Here is a 16717-nt window from a genome sequence, read left to right as displayed (position 1 = left end):
GCGCCTGTAATGGCTTAGGACAGCAGAGGAAGAGCTGGAGAGAAGGGGACGAAGAAGGAAAGGAGCGAATACACGCACAAACATTTAAAACATTATACATGAAACTGCCGGTACAGCAACTAGACGATGAAGACGCCAAACTGTTGGCCCAGACTGTACGTCTCATTTCAACCATTGAATAAACTGACTTGAACTTTTGCACATGCGCTCCAGGTACCCAGAGGATGAATCTTGATGATTTTGGACATTCTCTAAAATTTCCATGTTGCGCCACAAGCAGGTCAAAGTCTTAATTTTTCTTGTTTCGTGTTATATCGCAACATCTACTTTATTGATTTTTACTCCATTGTATGCAGACATTTGTGGTCCCCAGATGATGAATCCAGCTGACTATGGTGATACACCTGATTTTTCCCATAGAGCTATCATCTAGTAAAAGTCTGCTAATTTTAATTTTCCTAATACTTTGGTTTATGACCACATAACATGCAAAACTAATGCCATCCTCACCTCAGTTGTCCTTTGTTTAAAGGGTGTTGTTAGGTTAGTAAATGTTTGCTAACAGACTGATCTAAGATAGTGACCATGGTAAACATCACACCTGCTAGACAACAGCAGCGCGTTGCACCATTGATAAGATTAAATAAGATAAAAAATTCCCCACACCTGGGAAATAAAGTTGTTACAGCCAGCAAACAGTGCCATAAGAAGGATCAAAGACCAAAAGGATACAGGATAAAAAATTAAAAAAGAACTATGTATATGTACATTATGTACAGATTATAAAAAGTATGAAAGTTCTCCTACAAGCGGCTTTAAAGTTACAATTTTAAAGTTCATTTATGTATTTATTTTATTTAGTTGGGTGTAAAAGTTTTTCCAGTGTACTCTGGTGCAGATAGACACATTTAGGCTTATTAAATTATTGTCCTGAATAATGACTCTTGATTTGAGTCTCTGGATCATTCTCTGCATCTTCTTTTCATAATCTCCCGACTGAAACAATCCCGCTAATCGCCCAGTCGGACCATCACCGCCTGGTTTGTAACGTCCCCTGCAGTTCCCAGGCTCGCCGACAGAGGGGGACAAACACAAGGCTGCGGATGGGGAGCTGGTGAGTCATACAGTGACACCGTCACGTACAGCCAAACAGCTCAAAACAAGGCCTGGTCTAACTCGGCCATAGGCCTTTATTAGCAGCGGGGCCAGGCTTTCTCACACTTAGTGTGAAATTTAAAGAGTGGACTGTGCATGTCTGCCAACATGGGCTGACTATCCATTTGGGCGTGATTATACTGGGCTGGTATACTTCCTGGTTTATCTACTGAGTGGTCTCTTACTACCCATCGCATGTTGTTTTGCTCAGTGTGCATTTACAGTATAAGCAGCCTACAGCCTGCCGTATATAAACCACTGTATATAGACTACCATTGTGCTATTGAATCCCAGGCCCTCTCCGTGGTGCTGAAACACAATCACGTCGCTGTCCGTGGTGCTGATCCTGGATCGGACATCTCGAGATTTGTTTGGTAAATTAAAAGCTCTTAAAGCGAAAGTCATGTGTGACCTTATTCATAAGACTAAATACAAAGCATTCAATCATTAATGTCCCCTATGTTTGGAGACCGTTGCTTGATATAGCCCAAATCTGATCGGCTGATTTTCAGTCAACTGTCGTTTATTTATGTCTAAAAGTAAAAATAAATAAATAAATAAAATAAAAATTAATTGTCTTTTAATTTCTTAAGTGCCCTGGAAGATATATATATTTACAGCGCGCTACGGTTGGCCTGAACTGAAATTGGGTTCTGCTTAGGGTTACATTTTTTAATCAAATTTCGTCAGTATTTTTGCTTCCAGGTTTCTGATGTATTAGATTTTACATAAGAGAAAGACTGTGGCACCGTATCAGGATTATTTGCGCTGTCAAGTGTCTAATTATTAAAGCCATTTTCTTTATTTTGTCTTTACGCGTGATCTCCGACAGGTGCACACCTTTTCCAGGATAAGAGACATTTTTTTTTAGAGGAAGTCTCTCTTTTAAAATAGCTTATTTTGCTGGCATCCAACCGCTAGGAAGTGTATGAACTGAAAGAAATTCAAGTGTGGACAGAAAAGGGAGAGGGCATAGCACCTCCCACGTCCTATCTGCGAGAGAGAGAGAGAGAGAGAGAGAGAGAGAGAGAGAGAGAGAGAGAGAGAGAGAGAGAGAGTCTGCTGTGGTGGTGTTGGAAATCGGACGACATGAGCTCTACATGAACCGTGTAAAATGCTTTAAGACGCTTTCGGCGTTTGTCTTTCATCCGTCTAAACCAAGGACGAGCCTGAAGCGGAGCTATACTTCACGACCAGGTATGGAGATGCTGCTCATCCCCGCATCTTTACATGGAGGTTAGATGATGGTATTCAGTGGCGTAACCGCGGTCCTTCTGCCTGGCTGACTGTTGAGCGCACACCATCCCTGCCGTTCGCGGCCAAAACGGGACAACAGATGTCGTTTTCTTTATGTATCTGCTCGCTGTTGGTTTGAATTCATCCTGTCATGACGCGCATTTGCGTTTGATAACCTCGGTCGTGTGAATTGTCTGTAGCCTTGCCCGCACAGCCATATTGGCAGTCAGCAGGAGAGAGAGAGGGAGAGGGAGAGGGCAGAGATGTGAGGGTGTTGGGTTTATCATATTGCTTTGAGGAGTAAAGAGAGCAGGAGGAGGGGGAGGGGGTGGAGGGAGGAAGACGAATGGGTGGGTGGGAGGGTTGGGGAGGGGGTCGCTGCGACTGCGAAATGATGGCACCGCTGTGAGATGGCGATCCTCTGGTATTTATGAATGAACCAGGCTGAGTGGGGTGGTCTGTAATGGCGTTGCGCACCAATCTGCGGACCGACGGCAAGCCCTCGCCTGCCACCCCTTCCTGACTACAGCCGGGGACGGCGACGCACGTCAACATTAGACTATACACTGATAATGACGCCAGCGTGACGCATAAAAGCCCGATTTCTGTGGCAAATGCCACGGTTAATCCTCCATCTGGATCGCTCCACGTCTCCCGCTGCATGCCCGATGCGCCGTTAGTCGTGGGAATGGAGAGGAGAGCCATCGTGACATGCAAAAGGAGTTGTGAATCATCCTGGCCTTCTTTATGTATGTGTGAATATGTATGTGACTCAACTTCCTGTATGCATTGAACACTGCCAGTCATGGGTGTGTGTGTGTGTGTGTGTGTGTGTGTGTGTGTGTGTGTGTGTGTGTGTGTGTGTGTGTGTGTGTGTGTGTGTGTCTGTGGGTTGCAGGGTTGGAGAGGAGAGATGTATTATGACAGTAAATCCTGTGATTAAGCTTCAAAGTGTGTGGTTGAGAGCAGCGCAGAGATGCAGATGTTCAAGCATGCATGTGTCGGTCGAGGATGGAGGATAAGTGGATGTGTGGGGGAGTGTCAGTGTCCTGCCTGCCCGTTTGTTTGTCTGCCGTGAATGTCCACAGTATGGTTGCGTAAGAACGAGGGCTGAATGATGTGCAAGGGGGAAAAAAAAATCCTATTGCAATTATTTGGTCAGTTATTGTGATATGAGCCTCAATTTTAGTGAGAAAGGTAATTAATGCATTTCATTTTCACAAAAAAACCCCTATATATAAATGATGATGATGTGATTTTTGCTGCCTTACATGTGGAGAATACAAGAATCTCTGTAGCACCACAAAGCTTTAGTTATAACGTGCAAGCTGAGACACATTTTATCAAAAGATTGCAGCTCCCGCAATAATATTTTATCAATTGCTCAATAAGCTTAGTTCTTTTCTGCTAAGGGAGGACATAGAAATGACTCAGTACATGTTAACAAGGAAAAACAGAGAAAGACATGACATGATGCAGATGTTTATGATGGAGGTGACTACTGGACGCTGATGATTGGAGTGTTTTTTGTTATTTATGTGTTTATTTCCTCCTCAGCTAAGGCCCATTAAGCCACAGTACACAAAGCCCTGTGAGATACCAGAGGTCCGGACGGCCAGATGTTGGAATAGATTTGAATTTGGTTGGGGATGTCATTTATGTTGCCGACAGGCTGGGCAGCTCCATGCACGCACACACACACACACGCACACACAAGCAGCCCCCCAGTTTTCTGCAATTATCTTGATCCAGACAGGTCAGAAATTTGGTTAGTGGAGAAGTTTTTGAGGCTTCGGAGACAAAAAAAAAAAAAACTGTTAATGCCTATAAGATCCTGGGTTACCAATGTCCCATATATATTAAAAAAAAGCTCCCCAGCTTTCATTAAATGTTTGCAGCCTGTGTGAAGTAGCCGTTTTGTTGGACTGTTGCCATTTGCAACCAGCAAAATTGAGAATTTGACATGTGATGTTGCTCAGAAGGACGATACATGATGAGTGAAATGTTTCTTAATAAAAGTAAAATATTCAGAAATGCACATGCAGTTTATTAGATTTAGGAGGCTTTTGCACTTCTATGCATGTCTTTGTGTTTAATCATATTTATACCTCTGACGACCGAGTAAAGAAGTGAAGAGAAGTACTTAAGGAGGTTAATTCAGTTTATTTAAAGAAGGAAACAACTGTTAATGCTGCAGTAGCAATGGGTGAGCTATGTTGAATTATATAATAAATTTTGCTTTTGAGGATCTACAAACCGGACCATTCATTGAAAGAATGTGTCATAAGGCCCCTAAGTTTATAAAAAAGTCCCAAAAGCATGAAACGAAAATGGATTCTCCTCTCAAACTCTTTTTGAGCCTCCTCTTCCCCTTTTTCATTAATGAAAATAGTTAATTGCCGTCTCCTCATGTTGAAGTCTGTCTTTTGCTTTGACAGCACAAGTCTAGTCGAGTGCACCATCACTGTTGAGCACTTCTGAGCTATATATAACTATATACTGCGTAACGTCTGCTTTAATACTGGAACAGATCAATGCTAAAGTGTTTTAGCTGACCTGACAGCATCAGCTCATTTGAAAGGTCTATACAGTCTTCATTATACATGGCATTAGGAAGGATTTTCTTGGTCTTGTGCATAACTAATCAAAGGCCAGGCCGGTCAATTATGCACACTGCGACTGGGTTTTATTTGACATTTTGTTCAAATATCAGCTGCCCATTTGAAGTAAAACAATGTGACTACCATCCATATTTTAATGTGTTTCAGGAAATTATGAGAGGAAACTGAAAGTATTCTGCGGTTTGACATAAAGGAAAGTTCGCAGTCAGTTTCCTATAATCCCAGTTGCATCATGGGAGTGTCGCAAGGAGTGTGGAGGCGGGATTCCCACGTCGTCTCTGCTTTTACCCATCTGCGCTGTAATCTGACGTGGATCAACTGGCATTATACGTGTGCCTGGTTGGTCTCGCCTGTGGAAACCAGACGAGTGGAGCCAAAACTACCAACCCTGTCACCATCTGTCACTGCAGGCAGGTTTCTGCAGCACACTCCAGTCTGTAATTAGAGCTTCAGTCAGGTTGGAGCCTCCATAACTTCTCAGAATAGGCTTTTTCTTTAAAAAACAAACAACCTATACATTAAGCTGATTCAAAAACAAGCATGATTCCTCTATTACCAGTGCTGGAAACTGAATCTTGACTCTTTTTCGGCCTCTTTCTGGTGTTAACGGCCAGACGCCTTTGGTTTCCCAGATTGCCAGGCCGTGGTATTAGCAAGGTCTTATGGAGAGGCCAGACGGAGCAACCCAGGGTTCCCCAGGTCAAGCTAATACTCAGTACTAATACACACTCAAAAGACTAATTACATGACCATCTTACATGCAGTCCTGTGTAAAAACTGCTGCATGAATCAGCGTGATTATGGTTGCAGGTTATGATTCCAGCTCAAGAATTAGTCAGCCTGAGGGGTTGAAATGTTTTCCTAAACTCTTATTGAAAGCGCACATTTACTGCATATTTTCATTAACAGTAGGCGTAGTTGCAGGCTGTGTGGCTGCTGTGTACTACTAGCTATTGAGAAGTTCACGTATTTCCATTTTCAAAATTAAAACCTCGACCAACCTCTCCCAACAACAAGCACTGGGGCTAACAAGCTAAATGCTAATGCTGGTAAATATTCGGTTTTGCGGTAAGATGAATCTGTTTGGTTCATTCTTTTGATTGTTTTAAAGATATTTCAGAACATTTTAGTACCTTCAAGTGTTTTTAAGGGCCAGAGTAAAAAAATAGAGAGTTTGGTGTAATCAGACTCTCATTCAGTTAAGAGCATTTCAGCATTTGGGGTTACATCGTGCAGGGCAACCCTAAACTGGGCACAGCTCACTGCCTTCTCTGCAGCTAATCGATGAATCTTCACCTGCAAAGCCTTCTGCTCCAAGTCAAATATGATATTATGAGTATCAGCAGACACATAAATGTCATCTTGTGTGTCTGGCTCTGCTGATATTCCCATGTTCCAGTGTTAGTGTCAGTGCATGCTGAGTCAAAGGGATGTGCACAGAGTAGCAGAGGGCTTCAGAGTGCATCAGGAGCTGCGTGTAGTCTTATAGGGAGACCGCTGGTAACTTAAGTCCTGGGAATTGGGTCAATGCAGAGCAGGCCAGGAGCACAGAGGAGGTTAAGCTCAATGATTAGCTACTAAGCCAAGACCACAGAGCCGCAATCTCTTGTACAGTCTAACGCACACACAACATGCACGTGCGCCGCTGTATACTCAATCACAGTATAGATTGACACTGATGAGTAGCAGACAATAGCATAGCCTCAAACACAGCCTTGACACATCTCCAGCGTACACACAGGTGCTGTTGCGTGTATGTTTCCTCATGCATGCACACACAAACTCGCATCAAACATAACTTAAATGTTATCATTTGTTATTGAATTAACATGTAATAATAGTAAAGAGCAGCATATTTAAAAGTGATGGAGGGATTTAATTCTGACTATGATTAAATGTTTCAATTCTACATTTGAAATTTGTCTTATTTTCTTAAATTATTCAGAATCACTCAGAGGAGGAGAATGATTAAGTGCTCACATTGATTAATTGATTGATTAAGCTGGCAATACTCTACAAAGACTGGCAGTCACTTATGCATATAGGTGTAATACAGGTATATTTATTTTGTAGAGATAGTAGACGTTTTGGTAGATATGTTCATTTGGATGGATTGGATTTTGTCACCTTTGGGCAGCGCTAGGCTAGCTCTTTCCCCATTCCCAGTGTTTGTGCTAAGCTAAGCTAACCAGCAGCTGGATGTATCTTCTCACACACATCTCATCTAACTCTGAGTGAAAGACTTAATATTCTGATAACGTCAAGCTACTTCTGAAGTTTCTGAACGTCTTGTAGGTTTTCATCCAATGACAGTGAAAAAAAAACAGAATTGAGGTTTACTGGTGGGTTCTTAACATGCAAAGAAGCAGTTTTTCAGGAGCCAATCATGTAAAAAAAACAAAAACAAAACATGAATATCCCCCTAATGAAACATTTATGTGCAAAGAGTAAAATCCAAAGTGGTTTAAACTTTCATCCCTTTATGTGAATCTAACAACAAGCAGCCATGTTAAACATCTTTTGATACACTTGACAAAACCAGTGAACGGATTTTATAGATTAAGCTTTGATGGAAATGAAAAGAATGTTTCCTTCCTTTGCATCATCACCTTCCACACACACACACACACACACACACACACACACACACACACACACACACACACACACTGACACAGACAGGAAGACGTGTGGTCTCAACCTTCCTTCTTTCAGCACAACGATGGAGAAACATTGCCACATTTTAAATTAGCACCAACAGTGTGTGAAAGATGTTAGAATAAGCACATGTGAAGTGTTTTCTGGGGGCTCTCCATTTGTGTGTTTTGTTAGCAGGTGTGAACACAGCGAAGCAGCAGCGTGACTGAATGTGAGAGACTGAATCAAAATTTATAAATTGAACCTCCACACTCGGCTCAAACCTAATGCGAACACTCAGGGTCCCAAAATTGCTCTCGCTAAAAATGCAGATTCATTCCTCTGGTTAAGCACACACACACACACACACACACACACACACACACACACACACACACACACACACACACACAGTCGAAAAAGCCCGAGCTGATGTGTGCACAGAGAACAGGGAATCTTCTGCCTGACTGCACAGCTGCAAACACACATCACACACATGCACATGTTCACACACTATCTGACAGTCTGGCAGCTACAGAAACTTTGTGCGGGTTTCAGGCATCGTGACGAGTGTGTGCGTGCAGCCGTGGCCAGAAATTAAGCGAATATTTCAGCAAAACCCTGATGTGAAAATCTGTTGCTCCCCTACGACGCTCGCACCAAATGGCCGTGTGTCCACAGCATTCCAGTATCCGCGACTTGATTAAAACCCTTTCTCCACAAGATACCATGGGACCGCTTTGTGGGTGTGTATTTAATCACGCTCTTGATCTGTTGAATGCCATTGTGTTTGATGTTGGTTAATGCGCTTCCTTTGTGCCACTGCGTAAGTGGCTCTCTTGAGGAAAATTATGTGCATATTTTCGCTAAAGGTGACATTTCCTCGCTCGCTGTGCGAAATAAACGAACAGAGAAGGCTGCGTTGCATCTATTTTCTGACTGAGAGGAGAGCAAGGCCTGTTTGGTCTGTGCCAAACTTATCTTCTAATGGAATTTGGCTGCACGGCCACGGATGCATTTATAGTACGCCATTAATTCATTAAGGAACTGCAGCCCTCTCATTTCAAATAAAACAAGAGGAGAGGAGGGGGAGAGGGGGAGAGACAGCTTGCATTTAGGACAAGTGTCATTAATCTGAGAGGCCTGGTGTCAAGGACAAATGGTGAAGGAGCGGAAGTACAGTGTGTGTGTGTGTGTTTGTTTGTGTGCGTCTTTCATGTGCATGCGTGTCACTGTGAGGTTGCACCTGTGTGTGCAGTCATAGCTGCTGACGGAGGGAGGGAGACGGCTAATTTTAGTTCAGGTAAAAGAAAGGAGGGAGCGGAGGAGGGTTTTGATGAGCAGTCTCGTTGTCTGGGAGCTGGAATCCGCGTTCAGAAAACCAACAGGCACCGGGCGAGGCAGGATGACAGACCGACAGGGCCCAGACAGACGAGCCCCATCGATCAAAACCGCAGCGGCCTTAGTTTATTGATCAAACAGCAGGGAGACGTGGGGAGTGAGAGAGCGGGAGGCAGAGGAGGAGCCGAAAAAAAGAGGCTCAGGGAGCAGGTTAAAGAAAAACATTTTCAAGATGCATAAATTATGAGAAAAGACAGACTAAGAGCTGCAGAAGGACAAAGTAAGAGGAGCGTTTGTGAGCCTATCAGCATCGAGAGCATGCACGAGCGTGGGGCTCCAACACAGTAACTCCATCGTTTGCATTTTCGTGATACCTTTCCTCGCCATGTTTCCTCACAGCTGTCAAAGTGGCAGCACAATAGAAGCACTGTGGTCCTTTTCTCAAAGGACAATTCTGATTTATTTTATTTTTTTTGTGCTCAACAGGTTGTCGAGATCCCATTTTTGATGCATGTAGCTTTACCTCAAAATAAAAATAAAGAGGCTGAGATAATCCAGCTAAACGATAAGCTTTTTTATGGCCTTGCCCCATCTATCTGCAGTCACTCTCATCCTGCAGTAATTTAATTCTGGGCACTTGAAGGCGGTGCACCAATCTAGAAACTGCAAATATTTGCATTTTAGCTCTATTTTTGGTCTCCACCAACTCCTGAGGCAAATATCAGGCTCTAATTGCTCCACTATATTCAAAAGCTAGACGCTAACTGTGTCTGTATGCTGTTCAGTGCAGGGCAGGTTGTGTGTAGCGGGTTTATCAGAGCTTTTTTGCTGTAAATGAGATCAGTGAGAGTGAACAAAAATATTAAAATTGCTGGTCAGAAAATCAAAACAATGAGCTGAAAGAAGTCAGGCACCGACAAGATGGCGACGGCCGGAGCCACAGAGACTGTGATTTTATAAGTCTATGGTTGTAACGGCCTACTGGCACAGATGACCTATACAGTTTTTCTGTACTCTACAACTCCTCACTTTATCTCTTGTCCCCTATGGTGTAACAGCAGCAAAAAGTACCTTTTTCTTCCTTTTAATTATTAAAAAAATTTAGTAATACATTAAAAAAATACAATGATTTCAAATGGACTATTATTACCTTGAAGATGTGAATGTTTTAGACAGTGACTTGGCTTTATAAAACCATGTCAGTGCTTTGTTGTGTCTTAGCGGAAGCAGAAATCGCTGTGTTCAGCTCCTGCAGCTCAGACCGCCGGTCTTCAGCGTGACTGAAGGCCACATCAGAGCCAAGAGTTAAAGATGAGAACTGCTGCCAGCAAGTCTGACCAATAGCTTTGTCTCGTCATCATTTTGCTTATCGTAACTAACATCTTTATCCCTCTTGATTTTTTCACATTTGGCCGCATGGATACTCATTTACACAGGCTTGAAAATGATCCATCTGCCATTACTTTAAAGAGAAGAGCTGGACCGCCTTGAAGTTTAAAGAAGCTATAATCGATATTTCGATCATAAAAATGAATCACGTGAAAACAACAATGTGAAGGGGGTTTCTCGCAGTGTTTAACCTACAGAGTTTCATTGTTTAGCCGTTCAGCCTGCAGGCATCCCACTGCACATTACCTGCTCAGCACCAGACATGAGACAAACAAAGTTAGAGACTATCGGGTGAACACGGTGGAGCATTTAGCAGCTAAAGAGCTCGACATTTCCCTCGGGAGTTGGTGGAGACCAAAACCGAGCTAAAAGAGAGTGAATATTGGACTTGCATCCATCAAGTGGCCAGAAACACGATGTGTAAGTGTAAGCTGGATGTGTGAATACAACAATAACAAGGTCGCCATATGTACGTGGTATACCAGTGTTACATCTGCTGTCCTAAGTGGCAAAAAAGAAAAAGAAGATTTATCTCAGAATTTATACTTCAATCACGCTGGGAAATCTTTGATTGTTGACAGGCAACATTTAGACAGTATCCCTCACTATCTCAAAAAAAATGCAGAGTGCATCATCACCCTCGGGCTCCAGAGAGCCATTAAACAAGATTTTCTGCTTTGCCAGACCAGAATAAAAGAGTCAACTGTCTGCAGGCATATGAGCAGACTAAAAAGTGGCTCTGGACTTTTTAAACGTGCACCAGTCCACCACAACCAGCCCTGAGCGGGCTGAGCGGTGTGTGAGCAGAGGACTCAGCCTCACCTGCGAATGAAACGGCGTTTGTGTGCTCAGCATAGATATAAAACACTCTTATATGTCACCCAGGCTTACAGCTATAGATTGACCATAAAACTCAAGAGGCACTCCCTGAAACCCCATTTATTTTGAACTCCTTGACTGATATTATCTAGAACCTGGGAATGCAATTACAGGAGCCCCGCCATCAATAGTGGGTTCCAGCAGTGCAAGCATGACAGAAATCCACTTATTCCATCTGGTATTGATGTCAATTTACTGTTTCATTACAGCAAGAGCTTAGAGAGCAGCACATGATCACAACCCAATGAGTATCTTATTATGGGACCTTAAAGCAAGTTTAGAACCACAGCAGATAAATAATGCAACAGATACAATGCGTAATCATGCACAGACGCTCAGCAGACACACAAGCACTTACGAAGATAGCAATAGATTAGGTGTGAGCACATTGTTCTGATGCATATGTATGAGCTGCAGTGGGCGATAGTGAGAGGGAAGATTTGTCGTCCTTCAATGTGTGCTGCTTCAGCTGACGACAAACCTGGTTTATTACACTGCCGGCTTTGTTTTTTTCTTTTTAACCATAAATATCATTTCTCTAACCTGACGGCACAATGTGGATTGGGTAGTTGTTGTTTTTTGGACGCTATGTTTAATTGTGATTAGCTATGATGCAATCCTGGATTTAGTTCAATGGCCGTGTTTCTGGAAGGGTTGCAAAGTAATCAAGTACAGTTACTCAAGTACAGCGTTTAATGATTGTACTTTACTTGAATGTTTCCATTTTAAGGTACTTAATACTTCAACTCCGCTGCATTCGCAGGGAAATACTGTGTTTTAATCGTACTTTTCAGATTATAATTTTACTCAGAAAACCAATAACGAGTTTCTGCAAATGATCCGTTGTCAAGGGTCGAACTACTAAAGAGTAACTGAGTATGGCAGTTAAAAACAGCTCCACCTCGACCGTCTACAACATTAACAGTATGTTAGGTGCCGAATGAATACTTTTACTTTTGATACTGAACTTTTTGTTGGTAATAGTCTTCTGGTTTTCTTTAATAAAAGTCTGAATGCAGGACTTTTACTCATAACAGTATTTTTGCACTGTGCTATTACTACTTTTACTGAGTAAAAGTTGCTGTATAAATACTTCCTCCAACACTGTATGTGCAGCAGGTTTTGTGTCAAACAAACTATAAATCATTCTGCTCTCTGAACAATGTGTCTTACTTCAGAGAGGCTCTGACGTGAATCAGTTTTAGTTGCTGTTGTCTGTCTTGTCATATACAACCTAACGTAGTCCAATGCAGAAGTCCTGCAGTGTGCTGTTCTTTTGTGATGCTGTTTCTGTGTGAGAGAGTTGTTGATTCAACTCTATAGTCATTTTTAAAGCTTTGAGGTTTCGCTGTATACATGAGTTCATGTTATTGTTGCTCTCCTAAGGTGTGAGAGCTCTCTGTCTCTGTCTCTTCCAGGGTTTGCTGCAGTTTCTAAAGTGATAAATGAGGAAACGCTGGAATGTTTTTGGGGTTGAAACTGAGAAACTCTGCGAACAGTATTGATTAGGGAAATGTCTGCGTCAGGTGAAAGGCTTGGAGCCTCACCAACCTCATCCTCTCTAATTTGTACTCTGGCTCATAGTCAGACCACGAGGGCAGTTAGAGTGCTTTCACACCCTCTGGCCTGAGGTCGAGTCCCACCAGCACTTCCCTTCCTGCTCCTCCGTCTGCTTTGTATCTGCTGAGTGCTCGCTTGCTAAAATTCCTCTTTGCTAAAATTATCCTCTTCTCTTCACCCCTCACCCGTCTCACCCTGCTTCCTCCCCATGCTCCCACAATCAACATCTTAGGTGTAACACTGTCTTAAGCCTGAGGGGGGCAGAATGCCGGAGCAGAGCAACGATTATCGTGTGGTGGTGTTCGGGGCAGGGGGAGTGGGGAAGAGCTCCCTGGTGCTGCGCTTCGTGAAGGGCACCTTCAGGGACACCTACATCCCCACGGTGGAGGACACCTACCGCCAGGTGATCAGCTGCGACAAGAGCGTGTGCACCCTCCAGATCACCGACACCACGGGGAGCCACCAGTTCCCGGCCATGCAGCGCCTGTCCATCTCGAAAGGCCACGCCTTCATCCTGGTCTACTCCATCACGAGCAAACAGTCCCTGGAGGAGCTCAAACCCATTTACCAACAGGTGGGGAGCAATGTGGTGTGTGTGTGTGTGTGTGTGTGTGTGTGTGTGTGTGTGTGTGTGTGTGTGTGTGTGTGTGTGTGTGTGTTTGTGGATGGCTCGGATGGTTGTGGGTGAGTGTGTACTGTTAAGAGCAGTAGAGAGACAAAAACACACGTGCCTTAAGATTTAAGTCCTGTATTTTATTATTTAGGATAATATATTCCCTTTTGATTTGGTTTAAGATTAAGACTAAATTGTTGCAACATAATGTGCACTGACCATTCAGAACAACCATCTGTTTCCTTCGTCCTCTGCAGGTTTTGGCCATTAAGGGCAACGTTGAGGCCATTCCCATCATGCTTGTGGGCAACAAGAGCGATGAGACCCAGCGGGAGGTGGAGACCAAGGACGGGGAAGCCCAGGCCAACCAGTGGAAGTGCGCCTTCATGGAGACGTCAGCCAAGACCAACCACAACGTCACCGAGCTCTTCCAGGAGCTCCTCAACCTGGACAAGAAGAGGAACATGAGCCTCAACATCGACGGCAAGCGCTCAGGGAAGCAGTCCCGCGCCGAGAGACTGAAGGGCAAATGCAGCGTGATGTAAATCCAGGACAGGAGGAGGTGGAGGAGGCGGAGGCGAGAGACGTGGGAGGAAATACAGAAGAGAGGAGGAAGAGAAAGATGACGAGGGAGCGGAGAGACTCACTGAACGCATCGCTCAGAGCAAAGTGTCTGGAAGGCAACGGGAACCTCATCATCTGCATCCTCCTCCGTCTGACTGGTGCATTCACAAACACAACTCGGCAGTTTTTTTGAAGACATACAGGATTTCAGTTCGGCGCTTTCCATCCATGTGCATTCTGCTAAAGGGAGAGATGAGGGGGACCGACGCAGAATACCGAGAAGCATGTTAAAAGCGAGAAGTGTGCGTCACAGTGTCCGAAATGTGGACCTTTGCATCATCTGAGTGCCACAAAAACCTGGACTGAGGAGCTCATCAAAACCTCGGACTGCAATAAAGTTCACAGCCTGCAGCACCCCACTGAACACAGACTGAAGGGATCTGATCTACACAAAGCATGTAGGCTCCTCTCTGCCTCTCCGCTCAGCTCACACCTCAACTCCTCTTCATCCCAGCACCCTCATCCTTCATACCCCCTATTATAACAGGTATAGAGAAGCGTAATGTATATGTAACACGGAGTCGACACGGTTAGTTAAGCTCACTCATCTGGTAGAAACGCTATTTTAAGAGACTGAGGCGTCCATCATGCTTGGCCGCACGAGACCCCTGAAGGTTTGAGAACAGCATGAACAGCACGCATTACAGCAGCCAAACGTGCGATCCGGCTACATCCCAGAGCCGCTCCCCAGGACTCTGATGTATATAAACATGGGATCTTCAGATGTATTCCATCTAATCTACACATGTCCTGCCCAAACTAATGTATCAGTCATAGGAATGCGGTGAAGTTCAAAGCTTAAATTAGGACAAATCTCACCTTAATCATCTCTCCTGAAAGTTAAGAACCTGCTTTTCCTTTATCAGAGCTGCTGTTGTGCTCGACACTCATCCGAAGTGGCAGGGTATGCACGCGCAACAATCCTTTTAACGCTCACTTAGTGTAGGATAACTGAGCAGAAAGCTGGACTCTCATCAACACGTGAAACAGAAATACGAGTCTGCCTTGTCGACGAGGATGATCCGCTTGGATAATCATTGCCAAGCTGGTGAGACGACAGTGAACTGGGATGGTTCTGCGGTTCGAGAATGTCAGTTTGCTTTGGCACTTTTCATGTGAAGGTTTCTCTTCTTTCGCCTTTTTTTTTCTCGTTTGTTTGCTTCATGATGCTCTTTAAAGTCACGTAACAGTAAAAGAAGAACCCTCCTTAAACAAAAAAAAAGCACATGAAAAGACAAAACAAGGGATGGATGTCAAATTTCTCCATGCATATTATTCAGCGCGACCTGTTTTGTTTCCTGTGTCGTCGGCTGGGGTCACGTTACCTCTCGTCACGCTGAACAGGAAACAGAACGAGGTCAACATGAACACTCACGCACACACAGCATGCACTCAAATGCAGCCACGCAAGCATCAGAACAAAAAAATCAATCTGAGTAACACTGATTACATGAAGACAGACAGGGCTCACTCAGCCTAAATGCCCTCACATTGCACTTTATAGCATAAACACACACACACACAAACACACACACACACACACAGCAGTAATTTGTCATGTTCTTGCCTAATGATCTCCGCTTGACACAGAATATCCTCCTGCAGCCGTTAAACAGCTCCACTGTATGTCCAAAGTGCATGTCTACACCCTTTTTCCATGCAGGAGCTCTGATTATTGTACACAGTGTACACAGGACAGCCAAAAGCACAATACTTTTTTACCAACATATCTATTTGTACATTATTTTGTCTTTCTTTTCTTGTTCTATGTTGTTTTCTCTTTTTGACTTCTCTGTGCGACTTTCACCTGTCACATTCAGTCATCAGTCCTGAACACGGAGGAACAATCGCGTCACGATCATAGGCGTAGCTCTCCACGTGAAGCGTCCTCCATGTCCGGTGCATGGCACAATGAGGTTGTGGTTCTGCTGATGCAACAGGGTATCTGTGACGTGACCGGTTTGCTGTGGGCGTAGCTGGAAGGACGCAGAGGAGGGTTCAGATTATTTGTCTACTTTTCTCCATCTCTCAGGCAGGTTTTAACAATTTGGGTGGAGGGTAATCTGCGCCTGTACTGTTAAACCCAAAGACACAGACGATGCCCCTTTTAACTGTGTGTCCAAAAGAAGAAAAAGCACAGCAACTGTTTTCACCTGTCTCCTTCTCTGTCTTTATGTGTGCAGCAGAATCAACAACTGGGCACTTTAGGGTGACATTTTACTTGAAGACTTGCTTATCAATCAGCAAAGCCTCATTTATAAGCACCATGTAAAATGTCCCTCCTGCACCACAGACCCGCATACAAATGTCAGACGTGTAGTTATTGTAAATAAGCATATGGTAGTTGAATGAAATGTTTATAAGAACTTCAAGTAAGATGTTACCCATGTAAAGAAAATCTGTACCCGCTGTCTTTCTGGGAAAAAGTCCTTTGTAACCAGGAAATGTTGTTACAGTAGGAGGTTCGATGTTGCTATGTACTGTAATATACAGCTTAATAATGATGCTCATGATATATCGTATCTGACACATCCACTCTTCAGATCTATCAATCAGATTAATACTAGCAAAATGTGAATAATGTAACTAAAGGTTCCACTCCATGGCTGTTCCTTTTTTTTTATTTGAAAGCCGAATGAATCCGTTGTTATTGATGTGTTGT

At 43.7% G+C, this 16717-nt stretch overlaps 1 protein-coding gene across 1 annotated transcript; it reads left to right on the top strand.

Annotated features, from left to right (window-relative positions):
- The first annotated feature begins 2111 nt into the window (after positions 1–2111).
- On the top strand, positions 2112–15256 carry diras1b (DIRAS family, GTP-binding RAS-like 1b). Its single transcript, XM_070979628.1, has 3 exons — positions 2112–2352; positions 13051–13392; positions 13689–15256. The coding sequence occupies exons 2-3, from the start codon at positions 13084–13086 to the stop codon at positions 13974–13976; spliced, it is 597 nt and encodes a 198-aa protein (XP_070835729.1). The 5' UTR covers positions 2112–2352; positions 13051–13083; the 3' UTR covers positions 13977–15256.
- The last annotated feature ends 1461 nt before the right edge of the window (positions 15257–16717 follow it).

This window comes from Chaetodon trifascialis, chromosome 14 (assembly GCF_039877785.1).
Source record: "Chaetodon trifascialis isolate fChaTrf1 chromosome 14, fChaTrf1.hap1, whole genome shotgun sequence".
NCBI classification, from domain to species: Eukaryota; Metazoa; Chordata; class Actinopteri; order Chaetodontiformes; family Chaetodontidae; genus Chaetodon; species Chaetodon trifascialis.
The sequence above is the reverse complement of the archived record's forward strand: the minus strand, read 5'-3'. Positions and strand labels throughout refer to the sequence as shown.

Excerpts from the sequence above, each read along its gene's own strand:
- diras1b (XM_070979628.1), top strand. The coding sequence starts at position 13,084 with ATGCCGGAGCAGAGCAACGATTATCGTGTGGTGGTGTTCGGGGCAGGG. Across the intron at positions 13,393-13,688 it reads TCAAACCCATTTACCAACAG|GTTTTGGCCATTAAGGGCAA; the intron begins GTGGGGAGCAAT and ends CGTCCTCTGCAG.